The 26,238-nt window shown below is 37.6% G+C and overlaps 3 protein-coding genes and 1 long non-coding RNA gene across 6 annotated transcripts in view; 3 read left to right on the top strand and 1 right to left on the bottom strand.

Annotated features, from left to right (window-relative positions):
* Positions 1 to 331: 331 nt before the first annotated feature.
* Positions 332 to 19,259, bottom strand: LOC129725793 (solute carrier family 2, facilitated glucose transporter member 3-like). 3 transcript variants are annotated; one of them, XM_055682015.1, is made up of 7 exons: positions 19,127 to 19,259; positions 2,258 to 2,362; positions 2,037 to 2,197; positions 1,342 to 1,975; positions 1,073 to 1,285; positions 909 to 1,011; positions 332 to 745 (listed from the first exon to the last, which is right to left on the bottom strand). In XM_055682015.1, the coding sequence occupies exons 1-7, from the start codon at positions 19,202 to 19,204 to the stop codon at positions 486 to 488; spliced, it is 1,554 nt and encodes a 517-aa protein (XP_055537990.1). In that variant the 5' UTR covers positions 19,205 to 19,259; the 3' UTR covers positions 332 to 485. The 3 variants fall into 3 exon arrangements, with proteins under 3 accessions (XP_055537990.1, XP_055537991.1, XP_055537989.1); XM_055682016.1 differs by lacking the exon at positions 19,127 to 19,259 and adding an exon at positions 3,389 to 5,083; XM_055682014.1 differs by lacking the exon at positions 19,127 to 19,259 and adding an exon at positions 4,354 to 5,082.
* LOC129725796 (uncharacterized) lies at positions 1,809 to 4,095 on the top strand. The gene is made up of 2 exons (XR_008728177.1): positions 1,809 to 1,962; positions 2,045 to 4,095. It is a non-coding gene; the product is annotated as an uncharacterized LOC129725796 (long non-coding RNA).
* On the top strand, positions 8,371 to 9,700 carry LOC129725795 (sugar transporter SWEET1). Its single transcript, XM_055682021.1, has 6 exons — positions 8,371 to 8,442; positions 8,495 to 8,703; positions 8,763 to 8,840; positions 8,949 to 9,175; positions 9,235 to 9,410; positions 9,462 to 9,700. Exons 2-6 carry the CDS (start codon positions 8,627 to 8,629, stop codon positions 9,594 to 9,596), a joined length of 693 nt encoding a protein of 230 aa, XP_055537996.1. The 5' UTR covers positions 8,371 to 8,442; positions 8,495 to 8,626; the 3' UTR covers positions 9,597 to 9,700.
* A 1,594-nt stretch (positions 19,260 to 20,853) lies between the features above and the next one.
* The window catches only part of LOC129725792 (uncharacterized), a 44,119-nt gene continuing 38,734 nt past the window's right edge, over positions 20,854 to 26,238 (top strand). The window contains exon 1 of the mRNA XM_055682013.1: positions 20,854 to 20,872. The gene's annotated coding sequence lies outside the window, so the exon portion shown is untranslated. The remainder of the gene's footprint in view (positions 20,873 to 26,238) is intronic.

Below are 26,238 nucleotides of genomic sequence, written 5' to 3'. Positions count from 1 at the left end.
CAATTCTGTAAGTGTAATCGTGTATTGAAGATAGAAAGTTTTCAAGCGTGAGGTTTGCCTATCAAAAAAATAAATACATTAAGAAAACTGTTGATTGGGAATAATTGCCATTACTCTATTCAGATCATTCATCAACCGGAAAAATCCGTCCTAGCCTTGCGTCATAAAAATCAATCTTGAGACCGAAGAACGTGCTTTATATTAAGAAAATCGATTACTATAATCTGTAATTTGCGTCAACATATGGCTAAATATATTTCAACGCGTGCATTAGTGGTTCTACGCTTCTTGTTGCATATAACATGGATATGGCATGAAATGAAATATGTGATTAAGCTTCGCAGTAATATGTATTCGTTTATTTTGTAAATTTATTCATTATTCTATAAAAATTGAACTAACAGGGCTAAAGTGCGTTCAATCGAATTGAGCAATCATCTGTGTAGCAAATGTCTTAAGCGTATGTGTAAACCTTATTTCCAGATTTAAGGCACCAATGGTTTCGATCGGAAGCCATTTGCAACTAATGGTACTACAGATGATACGTGTCGTCCCCGTGTTTCTGGTAGGTAGATTTTCAGTAATATTGTCAAAAGAACACAAGTAACCGTGAATGGCAGGAAGACAAAAGCTCCCCAGGCATTTTGCAAAGGCAGAAACAGCATGGCTACAATAAAGTTACTACCCCACGATGCTAAGCTACCCATGGCCATTGCAGCGGGCCTAGGTCCAACTTCAAACAACTCTGAAAATTTAAATTTTTGTTTAGACATCGTATAAAAAAATCGTTCAAATATTACGCATGTCAACCATGAGAACAGAGTTCCAAATGAATTAAATATCGTTGGAAATTTTCCAATTTCGCGTAATACGTGAGCGACTCAAGAGAAAAATGTCGAAATATTTACCTGAGCCTATAAAATATGGGATCGGTCCTAAGCCAATTTGGTAGAAGAGTATATAAAGAAGGACTGCAATAATGCTAGCGTACGAGAACCAGCTTACATGTTCCTAATGGGGTTATAGTATCATTTAAAAATGTAATCCTAATAATTGCAATAAGCTTAGTTACCTTAAAATGAACTACAAACGTCAAAGCAAACAAAAATACAGCACACATGGAGCACGAGAGGAGCGCCAAGAACCTTCTATTGAACTTTTGCATTAGCATGGGTGTGAAGAAAGCTATTAAAAGATTTAAACATCCAGCGCCGAGATTTGCAAATTTGGCATCTGTAGAACTGAGACCAACTGATTTGAAGATGGATACGGAGTAAAAGAACACCTGAAAAACGCATGTTATCAATACCCACACATAAACAATTCATCGCATTGCCTAACCGCGTTAATTCCGGAGAATTGCTGTCCTCCTTGTAAGGCACATACTAATACCAAAGGCAACATTAATGAGGGATCAGTTACTACTGACCAAAGCGATCGTTGCTTGAGTTTGTGCAAATCTTTTTCTTCATCGTCACACATACTCATTGCCGAATCTTCGCTGCGCATAGCTTCGATTTGCTGTCTAATATAATCGTCTCTGATGTGTTTACCTCCTAGCCTCTTAATTTCATAAATTGCCTCATCCTGCCTCTTTTTTATCACATACAGGTATTTAGGGCTTTCTGGCAGCCAGTGGTAAGGCACGAAAAAGGTGATCACCAAAATCACATAGAAGCTGAGTGCAAATTGCCATAGTTCATCTGTACCAAAAATTTCTTCTAGGCTCATAATCTGGCCTACTACAACTCCGCCGGTTACACCAATACTCACAAATACTCCTATAGCCCCGCGTAACCCGATTGGTGCGAGTTCTGTCAAATACATAGGCACCGTACTGGTCGTCAATCCTGCTGCAAGACCAACCAAAATTCGGCCGAGTAACAAGAGCTCTACGGAGCTAACAGCTCTGCAAAATTGAAAACATATTCCACCTAGAATAAGCAACACTCCGCAGCACAGGTATGATCTTTTCCTATTTGTAAATAAAAAAAGTATCAACTTTTTATTAAATCAAACTATAACATCATACGTACCTTCCCAGTTTATCTGCAACCCAAGCACCTCCTAAGGAACCTATAACACCGCCTATTAAAAATATGGATACGACTATTGCCCAGAAACTGTCTAAATTACTGCTATTCAGTACAGTACCGTAAGTTTCAAAAATCGTATCATTGCACCATACCTTGATAAACTGTAAATTGTATTAGAGAATTATTATGCTGTTTGCTAAAAGAAGATGTGATGTGCTTACATTTGCAGGAGCATTAATTACACCTATGTTGTAACCAGTAGGTATTGCAGCGCCAAAGGTTGTAGAAATGCCTGCTGTTAGGAGCCAGAACGTCCATCTATCCTCCTGTGAAATAGATATTGACAGTTTGAAACATTATAAGAAACAAAAATATGACGAACTTCCCATTCCAATCGAACTCGAGGTACGATTTTGTTCTAGCAACTCAGCCATCCACTTGTATCGAGAATTGAATCGTAATGCTAGATTTGCAACTTTCTTGCGTATACTAAATACTATCAGGGAAATGTCTCTGTCTAAACAAAAATCACCCCTGAGTTTTACAACTTCGAAGCTAACCGTGTACAGAGGATAGGATAATTGCGAGGATACGATCTTTCTATTGACTTTAACGATCCTCTCCAACCGAGATCCCAACATACGACTTGTAAGACCAGCATACCTCAAACTCAACTAAACGGCTCAAACAATAGTTAAAGTTCCTAAATCAGATTGTTTAATTAAGCGCTTAAAATGTGATTCATGCTGATACCAATTCTATGATAATCGAGAGACTGCAACCTGATGTAATATCAGCGCATGTGAAAACCTAATCACAGATTAAACCCAAAATTAAACCTCTGTTAGAAGGGTATTTCATCCGAATGGCTTTTTAATAAAATGAGATAGGTGAAAACAGTGCTACTATTTATAAAAGAAGGAACTTATCAATTTGAGATAGTTTTTAGTTGTTTGTGAATTGACGTTGTTTATCTTTTATCTGACACAAGTATTTACTATTACTAGAAAATTAAACAATCAACTTTTACTGCGCCTTTCAGAACACGTGGCATCCTCATATCCAATCTAATCCGTTTAAGCTTCCAGAAATTATGGGCCTTATTACAGAAGACTCTCCACTCGACTCGCCCTTGTATTACGAATGATAGGTTGCCCGTCGAAGCTTCTGGAACATGGCCTCATGACTAGTAGCTTGCCAACCAACTGCAAACCTTCTAGCACTCCCGTAAACTCACTAAACTAGCTCGTAGTAAAATAACATCGCAAACGTGTACCAGTCCCTAATCCAGTTCAGTTTTTCAAACTTCTTAAAAGTTATATATACAAACAAAATGTTTTCTTGCAACATACATTTTTAGAAGCGTCTTCATCCATAACGTATTTCAAATCCAACTTAATCTTAAACTACGCGGCAATGTAAGCTAGATGTAAGCTTTAATAGAAAGCGAGACATACTCTTGTAAGCGCTCAACCGATCTGATTTGACTACTGGCAGTTACTAAAAGCGCTGGAATCAATCATCAGCTTCTCGTATCAGCCTAAGTTGCGTTCGAGATATGAATCCAAGCTACTCTATATAAGCAGTCGAGAAGAAAAAATACCTTCACGCTGTTGTTTCGTCTACATATTGTACTACAAGATTTTGATGTGAGTACATAATACTAGCTAATGTTTAGCACGGGTCAGTTGATATTTTTTTTATGTAAGAACTCTCTCAAGTGCTTTACGCTTATCGGCGGTTACAAATAATTTGGAAAGCCTTTCAACAAGGAAGATGCATTTGAAAATGAACATTAGTTTTTTCAAGTTCGTAACATTTTTGTTGGTATTTATCCATAAATATGACAGGACACTGTTATTTTTTTTTTGTGATTTAAATATCAAACTTCGTTTTTTGTCAATTTTTTTTAAAATTATAATCTTCTAAGCAGGAGTATTCGGGCACTAAAAACGATCTTTATAGTAGAGATAGACACATAGTCCGATAGTATAATCCTTGATCTAATAATAATCTAATAGGTAATAAACACTTTGTACCCACCAGTGCAGTCTCACAAGCAGTATCGTTTTGTCCTATTTAATCACATACCTATTCCGTACTCTTTTACGTGCAGAGAAATGTATCGATAGATCAGAGGTATTGGAGATATTGGAAACCGTACTGAGAAAGCGAGTCTAATATTAAACTGACTCGATTCATTGTTGCAGTTCCTGATCCAGAACCGGTATTTAGTTTCATACAGCTGCATTTAGTCACTTATCAACATAGCTGTACATAGGTATGTTTATAACGTCTACGATTGGTCATTACTTACGGTTTTTTGCTGATGTTGACTAACAATTCTGACATTGGATTCTGGTTCGTAAAGAATAATTGATTCCGATTGGTCATTTTTATCCATACCTTCGACGGTTGTGTTAACTGCTGGTTATTTATTGAGTGAACCTATTTCTTTTGCATTAGAGCTGGTGCACCTCACTCCTCCCTGTATGACTTAATTTCTTTCTATCACAACTGTATTTTGTCGCAGGAAAATCTTTATAATTTTGCATAACTTAAGTAACAAAAACACATCGACAAAATGTGTTGACTAAGATGTTCACTCAAACATATTTAATATAATGATAACACTTAATTATAACTTTATCAAGAGTACATCGCTGATAAAAACTCATTTGAAAGCTTTCTTTCGCAAAACATGCCAGTTTTAGGATTGATTTGTCTGTCAGGGCAGAAATGATTAGCCTAGTGTAGCCACTGTTACATTCGGAGCATATCGTCTCAGTATGTACATACATAAGAAAAAGAGACACCGCATATCATTTCCACTGGCCACATGACGTAAAAGTTTATATGAACAGCTTCACGTACACTCGTTTTAAACCAAAAGCATTTGACTAATTTGATTATATATAGTGGGGTTTGCACTTGATACACCCAGAAAAAGGTTTTGTTGTTTTTTTCACATTTCGGGTTATGTACACAGAGAAAAATAGAATGTTAGTGCTGACTTAACATCTACAATTAAATATTTAAACCACCCCTTTGGCATCACGCCATGTTTCAAGGGCTAACATCTCAACATATGTAAAAACGAGATAGCATATCACCGCTTCTTTTCATACATCTTCATCTTACTGCTGACAGCGGACACAAATTAATTTGAGCCCAGGACATGAGTTCATTGTCATTCACTGTTACTCGGTATAGGGATGCCAAAGGCTCGATTTAAACCTTAACTATAGTCACTGTATATTTTACTAGTCTGGCGGAGTGGATTCGGAAACCAATTTAAACTGTTATAACGGGAACTAGTCAATGGAGATTCTAGAACACACACTTAAAACTTATTACCGGGTCTCGGTAATTTTTGCCGAGAACGGCACCACTGAGTGCTCGGTTAAAAAACGAATGACAGCTGTCACATTTTTTTCGTAAATCTCGGTTTTCCTAACTGAAATTTCAGCACAAGATATCCGTAATCTCGGCAGTGATAGCTCGGTAATATTTTGTGCCGAAATCTCAGTTAGGTTGAACCGAGATTTACGAAAACATGTGACAGCTGTCATTATTTTTTTAACCGAGCATTCAGTGGTGCCGTTAAATTGGTTTCCGGTGCAGTTTCAATTGGTTCCCGAATCCACTTCGCCAGACTGTAAATATAGTGACTGTAACCTTAACGACCTTAACCGAATACACTAAAAAAATCACACGCTCATACCAAATGCTCTTTACACATGAATGCCAATAATCCAACCCAATCATTTTAACAGGTCGACCCATATCCATTTTAAATGGAATCCACGGCACTTTGACGTGTTTTGACATTTAACGCGTTTCAGCATTGAAATCTGAGTGTAAAAAGATTGATTTTGGTATGCATGACATGGCAAACTGAAGTGTAAGACACTTGATTTTGTACTGTGCAGTGAAACGCAAGTGTTTTCCACTTAGACAGGAAAAGTTTCATCTATTGGCACAGAATTAAGTGGAATCCACCTGGCAGTAACGTGTAGATTTTTTATAGCGTAGATCATTGCTCAGTGACGTCACAAAAGAAGAAGATCAAAGAGATTTGACAGTTGTCGCGGGATTGATTATATGAACTTGTAAAATATTCGGCTCGAGTGAAAATTAAAGGCCTAGAGTTAAAGTTTGACAGACTAAAATTCCGTCAATCTGGCAGCCATTCCGGAATTTTGAAGAACTAGCTACATTGCAAAGAATAAAAGTCAATACATGACTACTCGCAGGGCCGGATTTAGACGCTGGGAGGCCCGGGGCAAATTTGTCTGTGAGGCCCTCTTTTCTTAAAACATTTATAGGTGACGTCCTGAAGGTGACAAGCAAAAATAAAAAGAAAAAAAGGTCGCCCCAGGACTAGGGGGCCCCTTGAATCGGGCGGTCCGGGGAATTTGCCCCCTTTGCCCCCCCTCAAATCTGGGCCAGACAACTCGTATTTTCAGTTTCATATAGCGAATTTCTTTATTCCACTGTGTTTAGGCAAATCTGCCGAGGCATGAAGAAACGTCATCGTAATTTACGATGCCAGTGAGAAAGAGATGCCAGATAATTGTTTACGAACTAAGCACGTGCGGTGGCGGGCTGAGCTAACAAATCGTACAGTGCGCTTCGGGCAGCACGCCATGTTAATACTGGGTCAAAATCGAGCGAATAAAAAAGGGTTTCGACAGTAATTAGGCTGCTTCCAGGTCTAAACGAGGTGAGCTGATGGAATAAAGAAATTCGCTAATTCGGGTTATTCGCGTTGAAAGAGATTTTGAAGGCTATTCGCTCCTACGTGAACTCTCATATGTAATTGTCAAAATGTGCGTGATGACAAGAGAAAAAATATTTCCTTCCTTCTTCTTCGCATGCAAAAATCAAACAAATATCAACAACACCGTCAACGCAAAATAAAACCGATCGATGCTTTCGATACTATCGATTATCACTCTGGCGATATGTCAATGCTTGGCATGTGGCATAGAGCTTTCTAACAGCTCAGCCACGCACACTAAACTCGGATTGTTTGCCTCATAACTGACTCTAACTTAACTCTAGCGGGCTTAAGCAAATCGAAAAATATAGTCTTTTTCGAGTTGCTCGGTACTGGAAGTCAAATATTTATTTTGTAAGATACTATCCGTAAACAAATCACACATTCCGCGTAGGTATAAATTAACTTTCAAGTCAGCGAAAGCAAACAAAATTTCGCAATCAGTACAGGCATTTTGACAGCACTTTGTTTACTTCATCTTCCATCCGACTTACACGGTGTAAAGTGCACCAATACATACACGATTGGAGAGGTCCATTGAAGCACAGACAAAAAGAAGAACATCTGCATACAAAATTCTAAGAAAATTGTGGTTCCGACTAACTTGTGTGACATCTACTGGACATATTCCGCAAAAGATAAACTTGCAGCTTTTCTGCTGATTTTGGCAGCACGGTGCTCGAACACTGTCGACTGAGTTTAAAAGGAAAGGCACACTAGCTTCACCACCGCTGCGGCGGGAATATTCCGCATACCTGAAACATGAGTGAACATCACCGTTATTTTGATCCACGGAAATAAATCTCGTGGTACGTCTGTTTGTCTGTGATTGAAGTACAGTATAAAAAATCGATACGTTACTGCAAGGTGGATTCCATCTTTATCTGTGTTAATAAATTAAACATTTCATATCTACGTGGAATACAGTTGCGGTTCAGTCACAGCACAAAATCAAATATTTCAGTCACATTTCGGTTAGTGATGTGCATACCGAAATCAATCTCCAAACATTCAGACTATAATGTAAAAAAACGACAAATGCCATGTTGTCAAAAAACCACGAAAGACCACGCACGGTGGTGGAGGGGGTAACGAAATGACCACGTGGTCTTTTATCCTGACTTATATTTTATTGTTGCTACCATGTCAAGAATGAAGCTTTTGCATTCTAGAAATTATAGAATGTACTGAAAGTTTAATCATAAAAATGTAAAAAAAGTTAAAGGGTATATGCTTGAGTGCACAAATTTTTGGCACTTGACAAATGAAAAGACCACGTGGGTCAAGTCGCTAGGAGGGGGAGGGGGATTGGCATTAAGACCACGAAAGGCCACAGGGGCGTACGGGGGGTATAAAAAGAGATCAAGTCAGGAAAACGCCTGTTGGAAATTCTACGAGTATCGCCCAACCCTACTTTACACGGTTATATACGTTTGCTAGAGCACTGGCGAAAGGTCGCTAATCTCTATAATCGTCATATATTTTTAGAAATATTTTTGGCAACGCTGCGAGCTTACAAAACAAAAATGTTTCAATTTGACAACCCAGGTAAGTTGATGTGTTCATATACCAGAGCACATCAACTTACCTGGGTTGTCGAATTGAAACATTCGCCAGACAAGGGTAAACAAGACTAACTGTATCAATTACTTCACTATTATACTCTTGATTATAGATAATTGAAAACATGCAAACCTGGAGTTCTATAGTTTCTATTTATCAATGATTTGATGGACGGTTGCACATAACATTCAAGCTCGTTTGCTTCAACATTGGCTCGCTTACGATATCAAGTTTTGCTGTTAGTATGGCTGACTTATCACTTAAAGATATGCTGGCAACGTCGGCGACTATCTCTACTGTATTGCAATTTCTAACCGGATCGTAAGATGCTGATAAGCATGTTGTGCTTGTAAAATGTTTTTTATTCTTCATATTTTCAGAGTAATTTGCCATAGATATATCAGGAAAAAGTCAACAGGTGAAACGTCTGGCTTCCCATTTGTTTCAGGTTTTTTATCGTAAGTAACATTAAAAAAATGTCCGTTCTAATAACGGGTTTCTCTGAAATATTTGTTAATCTTGTGCAACTATAACCATTATTATTAATCATAAAATTAAACTTACAGTTGCTTTCTATGGTTAAAGTACGGTATTCTTACCAGAGAACATACTGTGATCCTCGTCAATACAATTGGCTCAGTATTGTTTTTTTCTTATGTTGTGATATATTTTACCTTCTCTGTTAATAAGCATGTGGTAGTTCGGCAGTTCTCGGCAGTTTGTTGTTTCATTCTAATATGCACTGTCTACTCCAATTATGAAGTGGATTTGGAAAAAGTTATAAAAGTGATAGGTACTTATATTTAGATTAAAATGATAGGTTGATTTGCTATCAGAAATCATATCTTCTAGGTTTTGTGTGCTGTTGCGTAGGAGTTTTGTTTTTTGCATCACCTTTGACTAAACTTGCACATGTGATACGTTCAAAAAACACGGAAAGTCTTCCATTTCCCATTATTGTTGCTTCATTTTTTGTGTCACTACAGTGGTTTATTTACGGGTTATTAATTGAAGACGGATTTATACAGGTATGTGCAGATTTTTTATGATGAACATGAATTCATTTTTTATAATTTTAGATACCTAATCTTCTCGGTTGTATTCTTTCAACGACTCAGTTGTTTCTTTACCTCATCTATCCAAGTCGAACGCAGTTTCAAACACAAAACGGTCCTGCATATCAACCTTTACGACCTCAAGATGATGTTCCTTGAAATGCCGACCGCCTGTATTTAAATATTAAGATTTATTCTAAATAGTTAAATGGAGTTATTGGGAGATTTTTTTTTTCAATATAAACCGTTCAGGTTCATTGATATATCGCTTCTTCAATTTATCAGTATAGTTTCCGAAAATTCAACCGTCGCGCAATAAGTTCGAAGCAACTAGTGCTGATTAGGTGAAAGTAAACATTTTATGTATTGTTTTTGGTAAAGTCGGCATGGGAGGATATTTCATGCAAGTAACGAAAGTATTACTTAGATGTTTTTACAGAAATCAAAGAAAATAACCATGCATCAAAACGTTAAGAAATCTTGGAGTAAAAAACGAATCTTGTCACTCCCAAATTGAGCAATCATTATCACCCACTTCATAAAAGACAAAGGGTCGCCTACTTTACAGAAGAAGAAGCGAACGGTGAGTTACTCGCTCGACCAATTTTGGCATTTCAGATGGCGAGTCGGCCGAATTTTGGATGACTAGTTCATCTGACTGAGTAAACTGCTCGATTCGTTCGTGACTCAACTGTCACCAGCTAAGTTTCACTCGCTCTCCTCAAAACAACATTTTGCTTGCCTCGTCAGTGACTGGAGGCAAGACGGGTTGCTCGCTCAAAATACAGGTATTGAGGGAGCTCACTTAAAATCCTTTAAGGGGTGATAAAGAAACCTATTTGATGAAAATAATGAAAAAAAAAAATCCTACGCATAGGGTAGATAATATATTTTGGACAGGCTGGGTATATTATCAGCTTTTATTGCGTAATTAAAGCAAATAATCTTCATACCAGTGTTTTTAACCAATATCTGAACTGTCGTTTTCAAGGCTGTAGAGTAATCTAGACAAAATGTTTCAAAATTACAGAAAAAAATTATTTTTAAATTTGTTGACTCAAGACTTCCATTTTTCAGTCAAAATCAAGAGGAACAGAGGAAAACCATCTGTATTTCAAAAAGCTATAAATCTGAATAAAACAGAAACACCGTCAAACTAGTTGACTTACCGCATTTCTATTAGGTTAACATCATGGGCGCAACTAAGGAAAATTTCTAGGGGGGGCTAGTTTTCATGCATGTAATTAAAAAAAAAACAGAAAAAGGAGTTTTATTATGCTCATTTAAAAACGCTTAAAATAAGGCCGTAACCACAGAACAGATATGCAACTTCGAACAAAACTCTGCAGCAAATCGGTGCTCAAGTTTTCGCATTCATTTTTTGCTGTTTCATCCTACATTAAGTTTACAGTGCATCGTTCGAACAGTTCGCTCCAATAGTTTGAACATGCACCAAAAAACTATTTTTTTTTGCTTCAATGACCAGGCAAAAAGGTGATCTTGAATAGTTGAATCTATCAAAATCAAGTTAAGACAGGATCGCATTCAAGAAATCTTTAAAGTGGAAATTCAGAAACAATTCACAATCAACGTCAATAAACTAAAAACCTTTCAACCATTCAAACATTTTATAAACCTAACATTGCTAGAAATGCATATCAGACCCGCTGTACCAGCACTGCTTACGACATTAGGTACAATGTAAAAAATGATTGTCGTTAGTCAAGATATTCAGTTTTCAACTTGGGCAACAAGAAAATTCATTTAAAATAAATCTACATAAAAACCGTTGCGCGTATGCGGGTGGTACTGTACGTTTATCATGAAAAGGCACTCTCGCTATACCAGTACCGGGGAGAACAAAGGATTCTCTCGATGAAAAAGCGGCGAGGGCTCATACAGTCCTTTTGTTGAATGAATGGAATATAAGCGTAATGAAATTTCGAGTGTAAAATGCATTCTCTCCACCGCTAGATGTCGATACCTTAAATAAAGAGATTTTGTCTCGTTTTTGGTTCTTCAGTTGAACAGATGTACCGTAACAGCAGAAAAAATCACTTCAAGATAGAATCTCCGAAGATGTACTGAATATCTTGAACACAGCGTCAACGACAACCTCTTTCAGCAACACTGATTTGGTATTGAGGAGAGCCAGGTTTGGTAAATGGCTGGGCAGTGCTTTTCAACAGCACACCCGTCCAGTACGGGAATAAAAAGACCCCAGTGTGGTTCAAGGCATAATGCCCTATTCCTACCTCCACGTGTTAGCGACTGGGATACGAGCAACCAAAGGAAAACAGGTGAACCGGTGGGAACTTGGTCGTATGCTGACAAGAAAGAGGTAGTTGTTCTCCTTAGAGAGCAGCTTGTCTGAACCCTACATGCTAGGGGCGGCTCAAACAGCGACTGATCCGGACCGAACGGCTGAACTATGAAATGCGGTGTCTCGCCAGCTACACCTATGGCGGCAGCCCCGTCGCGAGACTAGGCATCGCAGCCCTAGTAAGGCAGCATACTAAAACAAACATACTACGAAGAATCAAGAATTCAGAACGAACCGGAACAATAGGCAATGACCCAGCCGACTAAATAAGGACGACGATTAGAAGCTCGGTACATGTAACAGTAGATCGCTCAACACCCCGGATGTCGACTGGATTCTGCTGGATCAGCTAGAATCCCGCCACTTCGACATCGTTGCGCTCCAGGAGCTTTGCCTGAAAGGAGAGAAGGTACGGTGGATTTGTGACCGCAAGGCACAGTACCACCAAAGCGGCGGTACAACCAATGAGCTTGGTAGCTGTTTTATAGTGCTGGGCAGGATACAGAGTCGTGTGATGACGTGGCAAGCAACCAGCGACAGGTTGTGTTTGTTGAGAATAAAAGGCTGGTTCTACAACTACACTATTCCCAATGTGCACTGCCCTCACGATGGAAGACCTGATGTAGAGAAAGAAACGTTCTACGCACAGCTGGAGAAACTTTACGATAGCTGCTCGCGTAGAGACACCAAGATCGTCATTGGGGACATGAATGGAAGGAAAGACTTATATAAGCCGGTAATCGGCCCGCACAGCTTGCACACCGTGTCGAACGACAACGGCCAGCCATGCACCAACTTCGCAGCTTCCCGCGGGCTGGCAGTCCCTTCTTTCCTCGACCAACGTATAGCGAAACAATTGACCACGTTCTCATCGACGGCCTGTTTTTCTCAGACATTACATACGTACGCACCAATCACAGTGCTGATCGGACATGACCACTTCAATACAAAAAACTACAAAACCCTGATATAACCGGTAGTCCTCTACGGAAGTCTTCTTGGTGTTTTCGAACGGAAGGTGATGTGGACTGTCTACGGTGGAGTATGAACCATTAGCTACAAGCGCTGTTTGCAGAGAACCCCATTGCGCACCTGGCGAAAGACAATAGGTTGCGGTGGACCGGTTACGCCGTGAGGATGCCGGACGACAACCCTGTGAAATCACTTCTCTTCAGCAAACCCTACCGGCACCAGAAAGTAAGGGGCGCAGCGTGCATGATGGGTCGACCAGATCGAAAGAGACTTGAGAGTGATGAGACGTCTGGGGAACTGGTGAAACACAGCCCAAAACCGAGTAAAATGACGACAACTTCTTGATACAGCACGAGTTACTACAGCTCTTGTCTGACTGGTAAGATGAGTAAGAGAGCTAGGTTTGAGAATCGATCCTGGGTGCAGAACTAGTTCTTAGCCAATGAATGACGACATTTCAATTTGTGTTAATTTTGATGCTCTGATAAGTAGTATGGAATGTATGGAGTTCAAAATAAATGAATACAATCATTCTCTGGGAAATTCTAAGGGGGGCTAATTACTTTCTAGAGGGGGCTGAAGACCCCCCCAAGCCCCCCCAGAGTTGCGCCCATGGTTAACACACATTTTTGTTTACTTACTACTCTTAGAAAATCATTCAAAACTCTTAAATTTGTACTGTCAAAAATGTATTCAAAAAAATGAGAAGAAATATATTTTGGCCATCATTTTGATGAAACAAAAAAAAAGAGCGACAAATTTCACATTGCCAGGCAAGCGCTTTGTTCATTTTGACAGCTTATTGTTTACCGTCTTTATCAGATTGAAGTTACCTTGGTGTTATATTATCTCAAAAATTACCGTAAAACGGGGTAACATTGATCATTTTTTCACTTTTTCGTGAGTATTTATATATTTTACAACTAAAATTACAGGTTTCATATTTTTAAAACCAGTACTGGCATCCTTAGAACTTGAGAAGTTAGTTTTCAAAGCCCTTCGAAAATCCTGGATATTAAAAACATTTATTTTTCGTCGTTGTTTCAATTTTCCTTATTTGGGGTAACTTTGATCAGTTTCAATTTCGGATAGTTTTGAAACCTTTTTGAACTAAAAATGGTAGATAATGCTTTGATAACATGTTTAGAGACGCTTCCCGTTCTCCTTGACTGCTTTTACTGCGGAGGATAGTCCTGTCCTTGCATTTAGCCGCGGTATGTACTGCGAGGCATTTTTATGCCATATGTTATTTTACCTTTCGATGATGAAAAACGTAAACGTTGGTCGCGAAAGTTGCTAGAAGTATTTTGTAAGTCAACAATCGTTGTAAAATTTTTGTGTTCATAAAACGTATGTTGATCTTATATGCAGGGCCTTTTCAACAACGGAAGTATCAATAGGCCAGCTCTAGCCTCTTACGTTCTATCCTCTAGCCAAGACAAAATCCTGGCGTAGGGCAGGATTTTGTCTTGGCTAGAGCATGAAACTGGACTTTCTTAACAAATATAAACTGATTAACATTGAATGTAATGAATTTGACTAAAATTTTTCTGGTTGATTGAGAAAATTTAATAACGAATTTGGAAAACATGTCAATGAATACGAAATGTTCAATATTCGACTAGTATAAAGTGCTTTTTCTGGCAATTACTGAGAGTAAGAAATATAACGATCGAATTAATTTTAAAGTTTGGTCATCAAAACAATAAAAAATTTTAACCAATACAGTATTGTTCAGACCTCGAATGACACAAGACTAAGATGTTATACTCAATTTTAGCAAAAGTAATCACGGAGCTGTTTTATTTCAACTGTTCATGAGAAGGGTAAAACTGATCAATGTTACCCCGCTGATCAATGATACCCCGTTTTACGGTACACAAAAAAAAACTACTCAGATTTTGAGGCTCTGTGAGTATTTTGAACCCTTATATCACTCCCCTCACTACGCCGCTGCATGTTTTTTTCAAATTGAAAACGAATCGTTCAGTAGGTACCACGTAGACGCTACATCAACTGGTGGTCAGTATACAAAAAAAACGTTTGGTAAATAAAAATAATCAAAACGACAATTACAGAGTTTATATATACATATAAGGATGCACTCGTGCGCGGTAGATTACAGTTGAGGAGGCGGGTGAGGTTGGTATTTGTCTTGAAGGATTCAAATTTTGTCCACGTTGTATATCAATGGTTCCCTACTTTCAAGGGTAAGAAACATTTCATTAAATGCGTGAAAATATAGAAAAAAATCAGATGTCCAAAATATATGCGTCCACAATATATTTTGTCTGTCCAAAATATATTTACAATACCATTCGAAAATTATGTTCTATTAGAAACATCTCCTGATAATATTGTGGGGTGTCATGCTCATTTGATTAATGATACTTGTGGTATTGTTTGCATGCTGTCAGATACTAATTTTATGTTTATTTGATAGAAATATTTACAATTTCATCTGAATGACTCCTTAGCATGTTCAAAATACATGATTTACCCTATGGCCAAAATTTAACTTCTGCAGAGTTCTTCATTTTTTTCAGGTTTCGGTTATGTTTACCTTTAACAAGGTCTAGCACAAGAAGTGTGGTAGTTAGCTCAAATCCGTTGGTTTCGTTGGAAAGCTGAGAAAATTTTGTAATCAATAGTGTCTTAAAAACGTCAAATTAGAGAGAATAAGATGCACTTAGAAAGGAACAAATGTAAAATCAAATGTTTTGCCTTTCTCCTAGAAAGGTATAGCAATCACTTGCAAAACCGAAAGTATAAAAGTGCTCCAAAGGGCCGAATGGCATATACCACTCGACTCAGCTCGACGAGCTGAGCATTTTCTGTATGTATGTGTGTGTGTGTGTGTGTGTGTGTGTGTGTGTGTGTGTGTGTGTGTGTATGTGTGTGTGTATGTGTGTGTGTATGTGTGTGTGTATGTGCAGATTTTTATTCTCAGTCACTTTTCTCAGAGATGGCTGGACCGATTCTCATGAAATTAATTGCAAATGGAAGGTCTTGTTGTCTCATAAGACCCTATTCAATTTTATTGTAATCGGATTTTTAGTTTGGAGGTTATGTATTAAAATGTAAAAATCATTATCTCATCATAATCATGTAAAAATCAAACTACAAACTACACAACCGATTTGAACAAAATTGGTTTCAAATGAACGGGCTATCCAGTAAACCCTTAACTTTTGAATTTTATGAAGATTGAACTTGTGGTTCAAAAGTTATGAAAAGAAACGTGTTGTGAAGACTGTTTAATCTCACTCATGTTTCTCAGAGATGGCTGGACCGATTTTCATAACATCAGTGTCAAATGGAAGGCCTAGTTGCCCCATAAGACCCTATTGATTTGTTTTGCAATCGGATTATTACTTTGCCTGTTATGTTTAAAAATGTGAAATCCAGCTATGAAAAGGAACATATTCCAAAGACTACTTGAACTCACTCACTTTTCTCAGAGATGGCTGACCCGATTTCCGCAAAATTAGTGTCAAATAAAAGGTCTAGGTGCCTCATAACACCCTATTAAATTTTACTGTAATCGAACTGTAACTTCGTCTGTAATGTACCGAAATGTGAAAATCACGAAACTTCATTATCTCAGTAACTACACAACCGATTTGATCAATATTATTATCAGATGAGCGGGCTAGTTAAGGGTAAACTGATGAATTATGATTGAACACGTGGTTTCAAAGTTTGGCTGCCCTATACGTTATCATTTCATTTCATTATAATCGAACTTAAGCAACCGTTATGTATTAAATCGTTAATAAAACAACGAAAGTCTATTATCTCAAAGATTACATGACTTATTTGAACATAACTAGTGTAAAAAATAACAAACTTCATAACAATTTGATATGTGGCTCAAAAGGAAAAAACAGAAATTCAAAGACGAGTTAAAACTATACCTGCTTTTGTCGATATATGTGGCCTCAACATAAATTAAATGTGGTATCGTACGATTTGAACGTTCCAAATTCATTGATTCCTTGCGATGTGTTTAAAGTCTGAAAATGCACGACGAATCGGCCATAGGATAAGATCAAAGTCAAATAACAAATCGTTTGAAATGATTGGTTTTATCGAAATGACAACATCCTCGACTTTTGGCTTCTGTACATCACCTTATTTCTGAATATATTCATATTGGGTGGTATTCGGTCATTTTCAGCAAATTTTCTGGAATCAATTTGACACCGGAAATACTCATATTGGGAGGTATTTAGTTATTTTGGTTGTTTTCCAGAAACTAAAAGTGGTCGTCTTTAAATTCAAAATGGTGTCAAGGGTCAATGTTTGGTTTCTATGCATCCTCTCGATTACGGAAATATCCATATTGAGTATTAATTGGTCATTTTCGACTGTTTCCTATAAGTTGCCATTTAGCGATTCAAAATGGTGCCTGAGGTCAATTGTTAGCTCATTGCATTATTCTGGTTCCAGAGATACTCATATTGGATGGTATTTGGTTATTTTAGGCTGTTTTTCACAAACCGGAAGTCGCCATCTTGGATTTCAAAATGGTATTTAAGATAACTTCTGGCCTCTGAGCGTCATTCTGGTTGAAGAAACACCCATATAGGGTGTAATTCGATCATTTTCGGCTGTTTCCCAGGAACCGGAAGTCGCCAACCTGAGGTCCAAAATGAGGTCTGTAATCGATTTCAGCTGCTGTGTATCATTCTAGATCCGGAGATACTCATGTTAGACGGAAATCGGCCATTTTTGGCTGTTTTCCAGAAACCACAAGTTGCCATCCTACAATTCATAATGGTGTCTGTAGTCGATTTGTGGCTCCAGTGCATCATTAAGATTCCGGAAATACCCATATTGGGTGATATTTGGTCGTTTGCCACTGTTTTTCCGAAACTGGAAGTCGCCATCTTAGAATTCAAAATGGTATCTGTGGTCGATTTTAGCTCCTCCTCCTCATTTTTTATCCGGATATTATTATATTGGGTGGAAATCGTCTATTTTTGACTTTTTTTCAGAAACCGGAAGTTGCCATCTTACAATGCAAAATGTTGCCTAAGGTCGATTATGGAACATATTTGTTACCACTAAAAACATTCACCTGCCAAATATGGTTCCATTTAGTTGACTAGTTCGCGAGATGTGCAGAAATTTGTGCAGAAACATGTGCTTCTGGAAGAGGGAGGGGCGTCGAACCAATATGGACATATTTGTTACCCTTTAAAACATCCACATGCCAAATTCGGTTTCATTTGCTTGGTTTGTTCTTGAGTTGTGCAGAAATGTATGTTTCATTTGTATTGGACCCCTCCCTTCCAGAAAAGGGAGGGGTCTCAAACTATCATAGGAACTTTTATCGGAACCAAAAACTCCTTCATACAAATTTTCACGTCGATCGGTTCGGTAGTTTTCGATCCTATATGGATCAAACAGACAGACAGACCGGACTACATTTTTATATGTATAGATTACAACATCAATATTTTAGAACCTAAAGAGTGAATATACATTTATTGGATTGAAGCGTTCATGTAAATCTATTTTTACAAATAAAAGTTTGAATGAGAAAGGCTGGGTCTGACCGCTAGGTGGATTAATTTAGGTTTTTGAGAAGTAAACTGCAATTGTCTCTTTGAAATGTGTGATAAACATGCGTTTTGTTGTTAACTAATGTGAACATTGAAGTCTACTTTACACGTTGTTTTTTGACACCAAGCATCTAACTCTTTTAGTTTAGCTGCTAAAAGCAAAGCAAAGCAAAAGTTTAGCTGCTATTTCACTTTAAAAGCAATAAGCTGCGCCTGCGACAGTGCAACAGAAAATTGTGAATCTTACTACACTAAACGAAGCATCTACTTGGTGTCGAAGAATAACTTACTCGTCAAACTGGTTTGTTTTTCAGTATATGTATGAAGATTCTCGTCAGTTATTCGTGAATTAAAATTTGATTTGGGTTTTTGGAACAGAATAGTTTCTGTATTTTAGCTTTTTGAGTAAGAAGTTTTCTTCTTACACTTATATGTCCGAAACTAAATTCGGGATTTTTTTTAACGCCCTTTGATAATCTAGAGTTTTAAATACCTGGATCTATCGACTATCATGATTTCATTGAATTATGCCCAAGATATTTTTGCATTCTATGTGGAAATGAAGTGTTGTTTCAATGTTATCTGCTGTAAAAAAAACGTATTATCCACAACAGATGCTGGTCTTCTTTGGATTGGCCAGAAAAAAAAACATGAGAAGCCGAAAAAAGTTAAAGTGTGAAGCACGCAAAACCCAAAACCCCACGGATTACAAACGAGAGATAATTACTATCGACTCTCAGCTATCGACTGCTACACTGCTACGGCTCTGTTTACATAATGCATCTAGCTTTGGTTATGGCATATAACTTATGGGTAGCACTTACAGAGGTTGTTGGAGTCTTAACTTCAACCGCTGAACTGCGTTTATGATGGTGATGTGTGCCTCTTTGGCACATTGGCATGAGTGTTGCAGCAACTCTGATGCTTTCCTCAGACTTCTATGAGCTGTTCTCATCCATCATTATAAGTGAAGAGCGACTGGCAGAAATATTTATTGTTACAATTTCACAATGAGTGCCACTTACGCACGAGCTTATGCTTGAAACCGGCAGAAGTTATGATTTTGTGTTTCACATTTTCAATGTATGATTTGAACAATGATATTTTATTATGATATATGTTATTGCTTTCTATGTTTTGGAATAAAGAAGGTAATTAAGCCTGCAAAAATACACTTAAAACAATTAAAAAGTCAGTCTATCCCTTGCAGAACGCCAAATACTGGCGGTTTGTATGAAGTGCGCGCAACAGCCGTCGTTTTACCCCTTATTCGGGAGAACGTGCATTGTCTAACTTGCTAACGGGGGTTCGATTCGGTAATTGCGTTTAGTCCGCTCATGCGAGGGGAAGTTCGTTGTACAGCAAGGGTTTATTTTTTGCGGTCATTTCCACATCACATAGAAGACAACTGTGTAATCCAGATATCTCGTTAAAACCACCATGAAAATTATTCTAAACCGCCTTTATTTGTAAAACGGTGTGACACCACGTAGATTTAGAAAATTGTGAATAAATCACCGAATTACATAAATATTTGACACCTTTATTTAAGCGTGATTTTTTCAGTTGTATAGAAACTAGTGAAATAATGAAGTGCATAAAAAAGAACTCAGTGTACTACCGAAAACACATTCCACTGCCATTACCTGCAGTGGATAAGCGCAGCAGCCTAACCGTATGACGAAATGAAATGTTTTGCATCGCCAGATCTATGTTTATGAGGACATAAATCATACAAACTCTGATAACAGTAAACTAACCGAATATTTATACGTTTCAGAATGTAGAATACCAACTTCAATTATGGTGCGAATATGGTTTCGTGAGGTTTGTTCTGAGTGATTTATCATACGGCAGACGTGATGAGCGTTGGTTTCACAGCGAACCGGTTTGGCTTAAGCTGTAGCAAAAATTTGATCGATGATTGCTTAACATCGAAGTTCACCTGCGAAATATGATCAACCGAAATTTTGTAACGGAGTTGTCATCACATTATAATTCTGGCTTCGAATAGTTATGCCGAACGTAATGGTTCTCATTTATGGTGAGTTTTCACAACTTAACATATTTTTGAAAAAGGTTACTCATGTTTCATAGTTACTTATTACGAATAGATTTTTTCGCATAAAAATTTTGATGTATAGCGCAATATTTCTGTTTCTCTTATGCTCGCTTGTTATACACAGTTCTTTGGAGAGTAGTATAGACGAGCATAATACATTTTTTTTTATTCTCGCTTATTTTCCGTCGGTCTAGTTCCGCCACTGTTGTGGCCAATCACCGACGCCCAGGGAGGCGACTCCACGCCCAGGACCCTAACTCACGACCCGTTTATCAACGGACCGGCGCCAACGGCTTTACTTCCTCATGCGATGGAAGGCGTGATCCCAGAGATTTTTCGCCTCAGAAAATCTTCCGGTGTCGGCTAGGATTGAATCTAGACCAGTTGGGTTGGTTGTGAGTGGATCACGCCACCTCACAACCATCGACACCTATGTCGGCGGTGGGATTCGAACCCAGGCGTCGAGCGTGGTTGGCGGAGACGTTACCAACCACACTAGGCCCCCGCTGTAAGCATAATACATTATAAGTACACATTATAAAATAGCAGCGGTATAACCTATCACTATTTGTTGTTTTTTGCGAAGTGTCGCCCTTAATTGCCTATACTATGCACTTTTTTCATTTGCTCGACTGTATCATCCTTCACTATACGCTGTGTTTACGTTATAGTTTCAGATAAGCCTTATGTTTTTAATGTTTATTTTGTTGACGACTTAGATTTCGTCTAGTAATCAACATGAAGTTATCTGCCTCCTTATGAAAACCTTTACTTATTAGCAGTGGCGTAACGTGTCTGGGTGACAACCGAGGTGTCACCCCTCGAGGTCTGCATTTATGGAATTTCACAAAAAAACGGCCAAATAATTTAATCGATCATTTTTAATTTGGCTGAATCTTTGTATAGATAGTTCTATGAGCAAAAAATGCCATTTTGTGCTATGTATTGGTTTAATTTTTTGGAACACGACTCATTTCCGAGAAGCTATTGGAAAATGCTATTTCGGGAAGGTATTGATGATTACAAATATTGTAGAGCCAAAAAAAACCTAAATTAATCCACCTAGCGGTCAGACCCAGCCTTTCTCATTCAAACTTTTATTTGTAGAAATAGATTTACATGAACGCTTCAATCCAATGAATGTATATTCACTCTTTAGGTTCTACAATATTGATGTTGTAATCTATCTCCTTCTGTCCTTCTGTTTGATCCATATAGGCTCGAAAACTACCGAACCGATCGACGTGAAAATTTGTATGTAGGGTTTTTGGTCCCGATAAAGGTTAAAAGTTTGAGGCCCCCCCCCCTTCTGGAAAGGAGGGGTCCAATACAAATGAAACATAAATTTCTGCACAACTCAAGGACAAACCAAGCAAATGAAACCGAATTTGGCATGTGGATGCTTCAAAGGGTAACAAATATGTCCACAATGATTCGACGCCCCTTCCTCTTCTGGAAGCACATGTTTCTGCACAAATTTCTGCACATCTCGTGAACTAGTCAACTAAATGGGACCATATTTGGCAGGTAAATGATTTTAGTGTTAACAAATATGTTCCATAATCGACCTCAGCCAACACTTTGGATTGTAAGATGGCAACTTCCGGTTTCTGGAAAAAAGCCAAAAATGGACGATTTCCACCCAATGTAATAATATTCGGATAAAGAATGATACACAGGAGCTAAAATGGACCACAGATACCATTTTGAATTCTAAGATGGCGACTTCCGATTTCGGAAAAACAGCGGCAAACGACCAAATACCATCCAATATGGGTATTTCTGGAATCGTAATGATTATGAATTGTAGGATGGCAACTTGTGATTTCTGGAAAACAGCCAAAAATGGCCGATTTCCGTCTAACATGAGTATCTCCGGATCTAGAATGATACATAGCCACTGAAATCGACCGCAGACCTCATTTTAGATTCTAGGTTGGCGACTTCCGGTTCCTGGGAAATAGCCGAAAATGATCGAATTACACCCAATATGGGTGTTTCTTCAGCCAGAATGACGCTCAGGGGCCAAAAATTATCTTAAATACCAGTTTGAATCCAAGATGGCGACTTCCGGTTTGTGAAAAACAGTCTAAAATAACCAAATACCATCCAATATGAGTATCTCTGGAACCAGAATGATGCAATGAGCTAACAATTGACCTCAGGCACCATTTTGAATCGATGAATGGCAACTTAAAGAAAACAGTCGAAAATGACCAATTAATACTCAATATGGATATTTCCGTAATCGAGAGGATGCATAGGAGCCAAACATTGACCCTTGACACCATTTTGAATTTAAAGACGATCACTTTTAGTTTCTGGAAAACACCCAAAATAACTAAATACCTCCCAATATGAGTATTTCCGGTGTCAGATTGATGCCAGAAAATCTGCTGAAAATGACCGAATACCACCCAATATGAACACGCAAAACTTTTCCTTATTACTTTAGAAGCAATAGCGCAAAATTGCCTTTTAGGTAACAAACCTATTACTTAAAAGGCAATAAAATTCTTCCCCATTCAAGTAACAACACATACTGCATATATATTCAGCACGTGTTACGGGAGTACGACTATCTAATAATGGTCGTTTCAACCACATGCAGGATTTTTTTCTGTCGAAAACTGCTCCCTTTCCATCTCAAGTCAAAAAAACAATCACACACCGTCGCATATGTTGCACATGTTACAAGTTTCTACTATCTCCAATTCATCCGGTGTGCGTGTATTAGTTCGCTCGTTGTATGCATACGGAGTAGAGAAAAAATATGACAAAAGCTGCCAAGCAGCATTTTCCCCGTCATAGAGTATGCAAACGATGATGATTTCAAAGACTTGAAATGCGTCTTGAAATGACATCACGATATGTAAACTGCGTTAGAGAAAAACAAAAACATTCGCTTTCCTGCAAGATATCTAAAACACATACTCATTGGTTCTTTTGCACCCGTTTGAAAATATAAAACTCGTGCCCATCCAGAACAATATTCGCAACTTTGGCAACTCTGGTCAGACAGTATTACATATTCCCATTTCAAGTAAACACTGGGGGACGAAACGAAAGTGTTTCTAATTAGACATTTGAGGTTGACGGTTGAGATTCTAATTATGTGTGGATGAAGGGGACAAAAATGAGCGTGATCGTTGCATCAGTACAAATGCAGCGAGTGAAGTCTTGCTAACACATGCATTGCGGTGCTTGGCTGTATGTTCTCCTGCAGAACACATACAAGCGTGTGCCGTCATAATTTTTATTACTTTTTGGTTATTACTCTTTATGTATAATGCGCAGTCATAAGAGACAATAAGTAATAAAAAATTGCCCTAAAGTAATAAAATGTTCCCCGTTTGCGTTGGGTGAATATATTCAGAATTAAGGTGATGTACAGAATCCAAAAGTCGAGGATGTTGTCATTTTGATAAAACCAATCATTTCAAACGATTTGTTATTAGACTTTGATCATATCCTATGGCCGATTCGTCGTGCATTTTCAGACTTTAAACACATCGCAAGGCATCAATGAATTTGGAACATTCAAATAGTACGATACCACATTTAATTTATGTTGAGGCCACATATATCGATCAAAGCAGGTATAGTTTTAAATAGCCTTTGAATTTCTTTTCTTTTCATAACTTTTGAGCCACATATCAAATTGTTGAAGTTTGTTATTTGTAAGTTCGAGAGATGACTCGTTCGTATGACACTAGTTATGTATAAATAAGCCATGTTATCTTTGTGATAATAGACTTTCGTTGTTTTATTAACAATTTAATACATAACGGTTGTTTAAGTTTGATTACAATCAAATGAAATGGGAACGAATAAGGCAGCCAAACTTTGAAACCACGTGTTCAATCATAATTAATTAGTTAACCCTTAACTAGCCCGCTCATCTCATAATAATATTGATCAAATCGGTTGTGTAGCTACTGAGATGATGAAGTTTCGTGATTTTCACAATTCGGTACTTTACAGACGAAGTTACATATTGATTACAGTAAAATTCAATAGGGTGTTACGAGGCAGCTAGACTTATTAGTTGACACTAATTTTGTGGAAATCGGGTCAGCCATCTCTGAGAGTTCAAGTAGTCTTCGGAATATGTTCCTTCTCATAGCTGGATTTCACATTTTTAAACATAACAGGCAAAGTAATAGTCTGATCGCAAAACAAATCAATAGGGTCTTATGGGGCAACTAGACCTTCCATTTGACACTGATATTTTTAAAATCGGTTCAGCCATCTCTGAGAAACATGAGTGAGATTAAACAGTCTTCAAAACACGTTTCTTGTCATAACTTTTACACCACAAGTCTAATCTATATGAAATTCAAAAGTTAAGGGTATTTCAGGTAGCCCGTTCATTTGAATAATTTTGTTCAAATCGGTTGTGTAGTTTTTTGAGATAATGATGTTTCATGATTTTTACATTTTGATAAATAACCTCTAAACTAAAAATCCGATTACAATGAAATTTAATAAGGTATTATGGTACAACGAGACCTTTCATTTGCAATTAATTTCATGAAAATCGGTCCAGCCATCTCTGAGAAAAGTGACTGAGAATAAAAATCTGCACATACACACACACACACACACACACACACACACACACACACACACACTCACACATACACACACACGCACATACAGAAAATGCTCAGCTCGTCGAGCTGAGACGAGTGATATATGCCATTCGGCCCTTTGGAGCACTTTTATACTTTCGGTTTTGCAAGTGATTGCTATACCTTTCTAGGAGAAAGGCAAAAATATTGTAGGGCTAAAGCGGTTTGTTTGATCGGTGTGATGTCTTCGGCAAAGTTGTAGATAATCATTTTGTTTTCCCGAAAAAAAAACAAAACAATTGTTTTATCAATTTGAAAGAAAATTTAAAGATAATTATTTAAAAAAGCTCAACTTTACAAAATCTATATTTATTTTTCATAAAAACTGACTGTTCGATCATGAAGAAATCAGGGAAAAAAAAGTAATATTTTTTGGAGGAAGACATATTTTTTTATTTTTTATTTTCACAGGACATATTTTTTTCTTGGGAGAACAAAACTATTATCTACAACTTTATCAAAGGCACTATGCCAATCAAATAAACCGTTTTGGTTGTAAAACTTTTTAATTAAAAAAATTTTAACAGTCAAAACGGTTTGTTTGATTGGCATAGTGCCTTTGACAAAGTTGTAGATAAAAATTTTAACCTTCCAAAAAAATACACTCTGTGAAAAAAATTGAATTGTTTCCAAAAATTCACAACTTTTCTTTCTTTGATTTCTCCATGATCTTACAGTCTCCATTGTTTAGTTAATCTTTTGTAGTTTTGAAATAAAAAAAATCAAATGTTTTAAAATTTAGCTTTTATTAGATCATAAATTTATAATTTTTCTTTCAACTTTTTTCGAAACTTTTTTCGAAAATTTAAAATTTTGATTTTAGTAATTTATTGTGCACGATAAAATGTATTTTTAATGCATGTACTTGTGTGTTAACTATGTAATCCACTTCGTAGAAAGATGCCGGGTTTATATGCCGAGTTGGAAGTTCCATGGCCCCTCAGGAAGCTCCATAGCCCCTCAGTGTTTTTCCAGTCATGTATATACACTAAGGTCGTTTTTTACGCGGGGAATGCGTTCCAAATTTGTATTCGCCCGCGTTAAAAACGACTTTTTTGAGTTGCAAATATAACTTATGTGGATGCTTATCGACTGTGACGTTCAACTCGGGGGGAGGATTTTCGGCTATTCAGTCTATTTAGAGCAGCTAAACGATGTTTCGCTTCAACTATCCGACGTTTCGATGATTTATTTCATCTTTTTCAAGGATTAGAGGCTATACGATATAGCCATTTTTGGC

This window comes from Wyeomyia smithii, chromosome 2 (genome assembly GCF_029784165.1).
Source record: "Wyeomyia smithii strain HCP4-BCI-WySm-NY-G18 chromosome 2, ASM2978416v1, whole genome shotgun sequence".
NCBI lineage: Eukaryota > Metazoa > Arthropoda > Insecta > Diptera > Culicidae > Wyeomyia > Wyeomyia smithii.
Note: the sequence above shows the minus strand (reverse complement) of the source record. Positions and strands in the feature narration are given on the sequence as shown.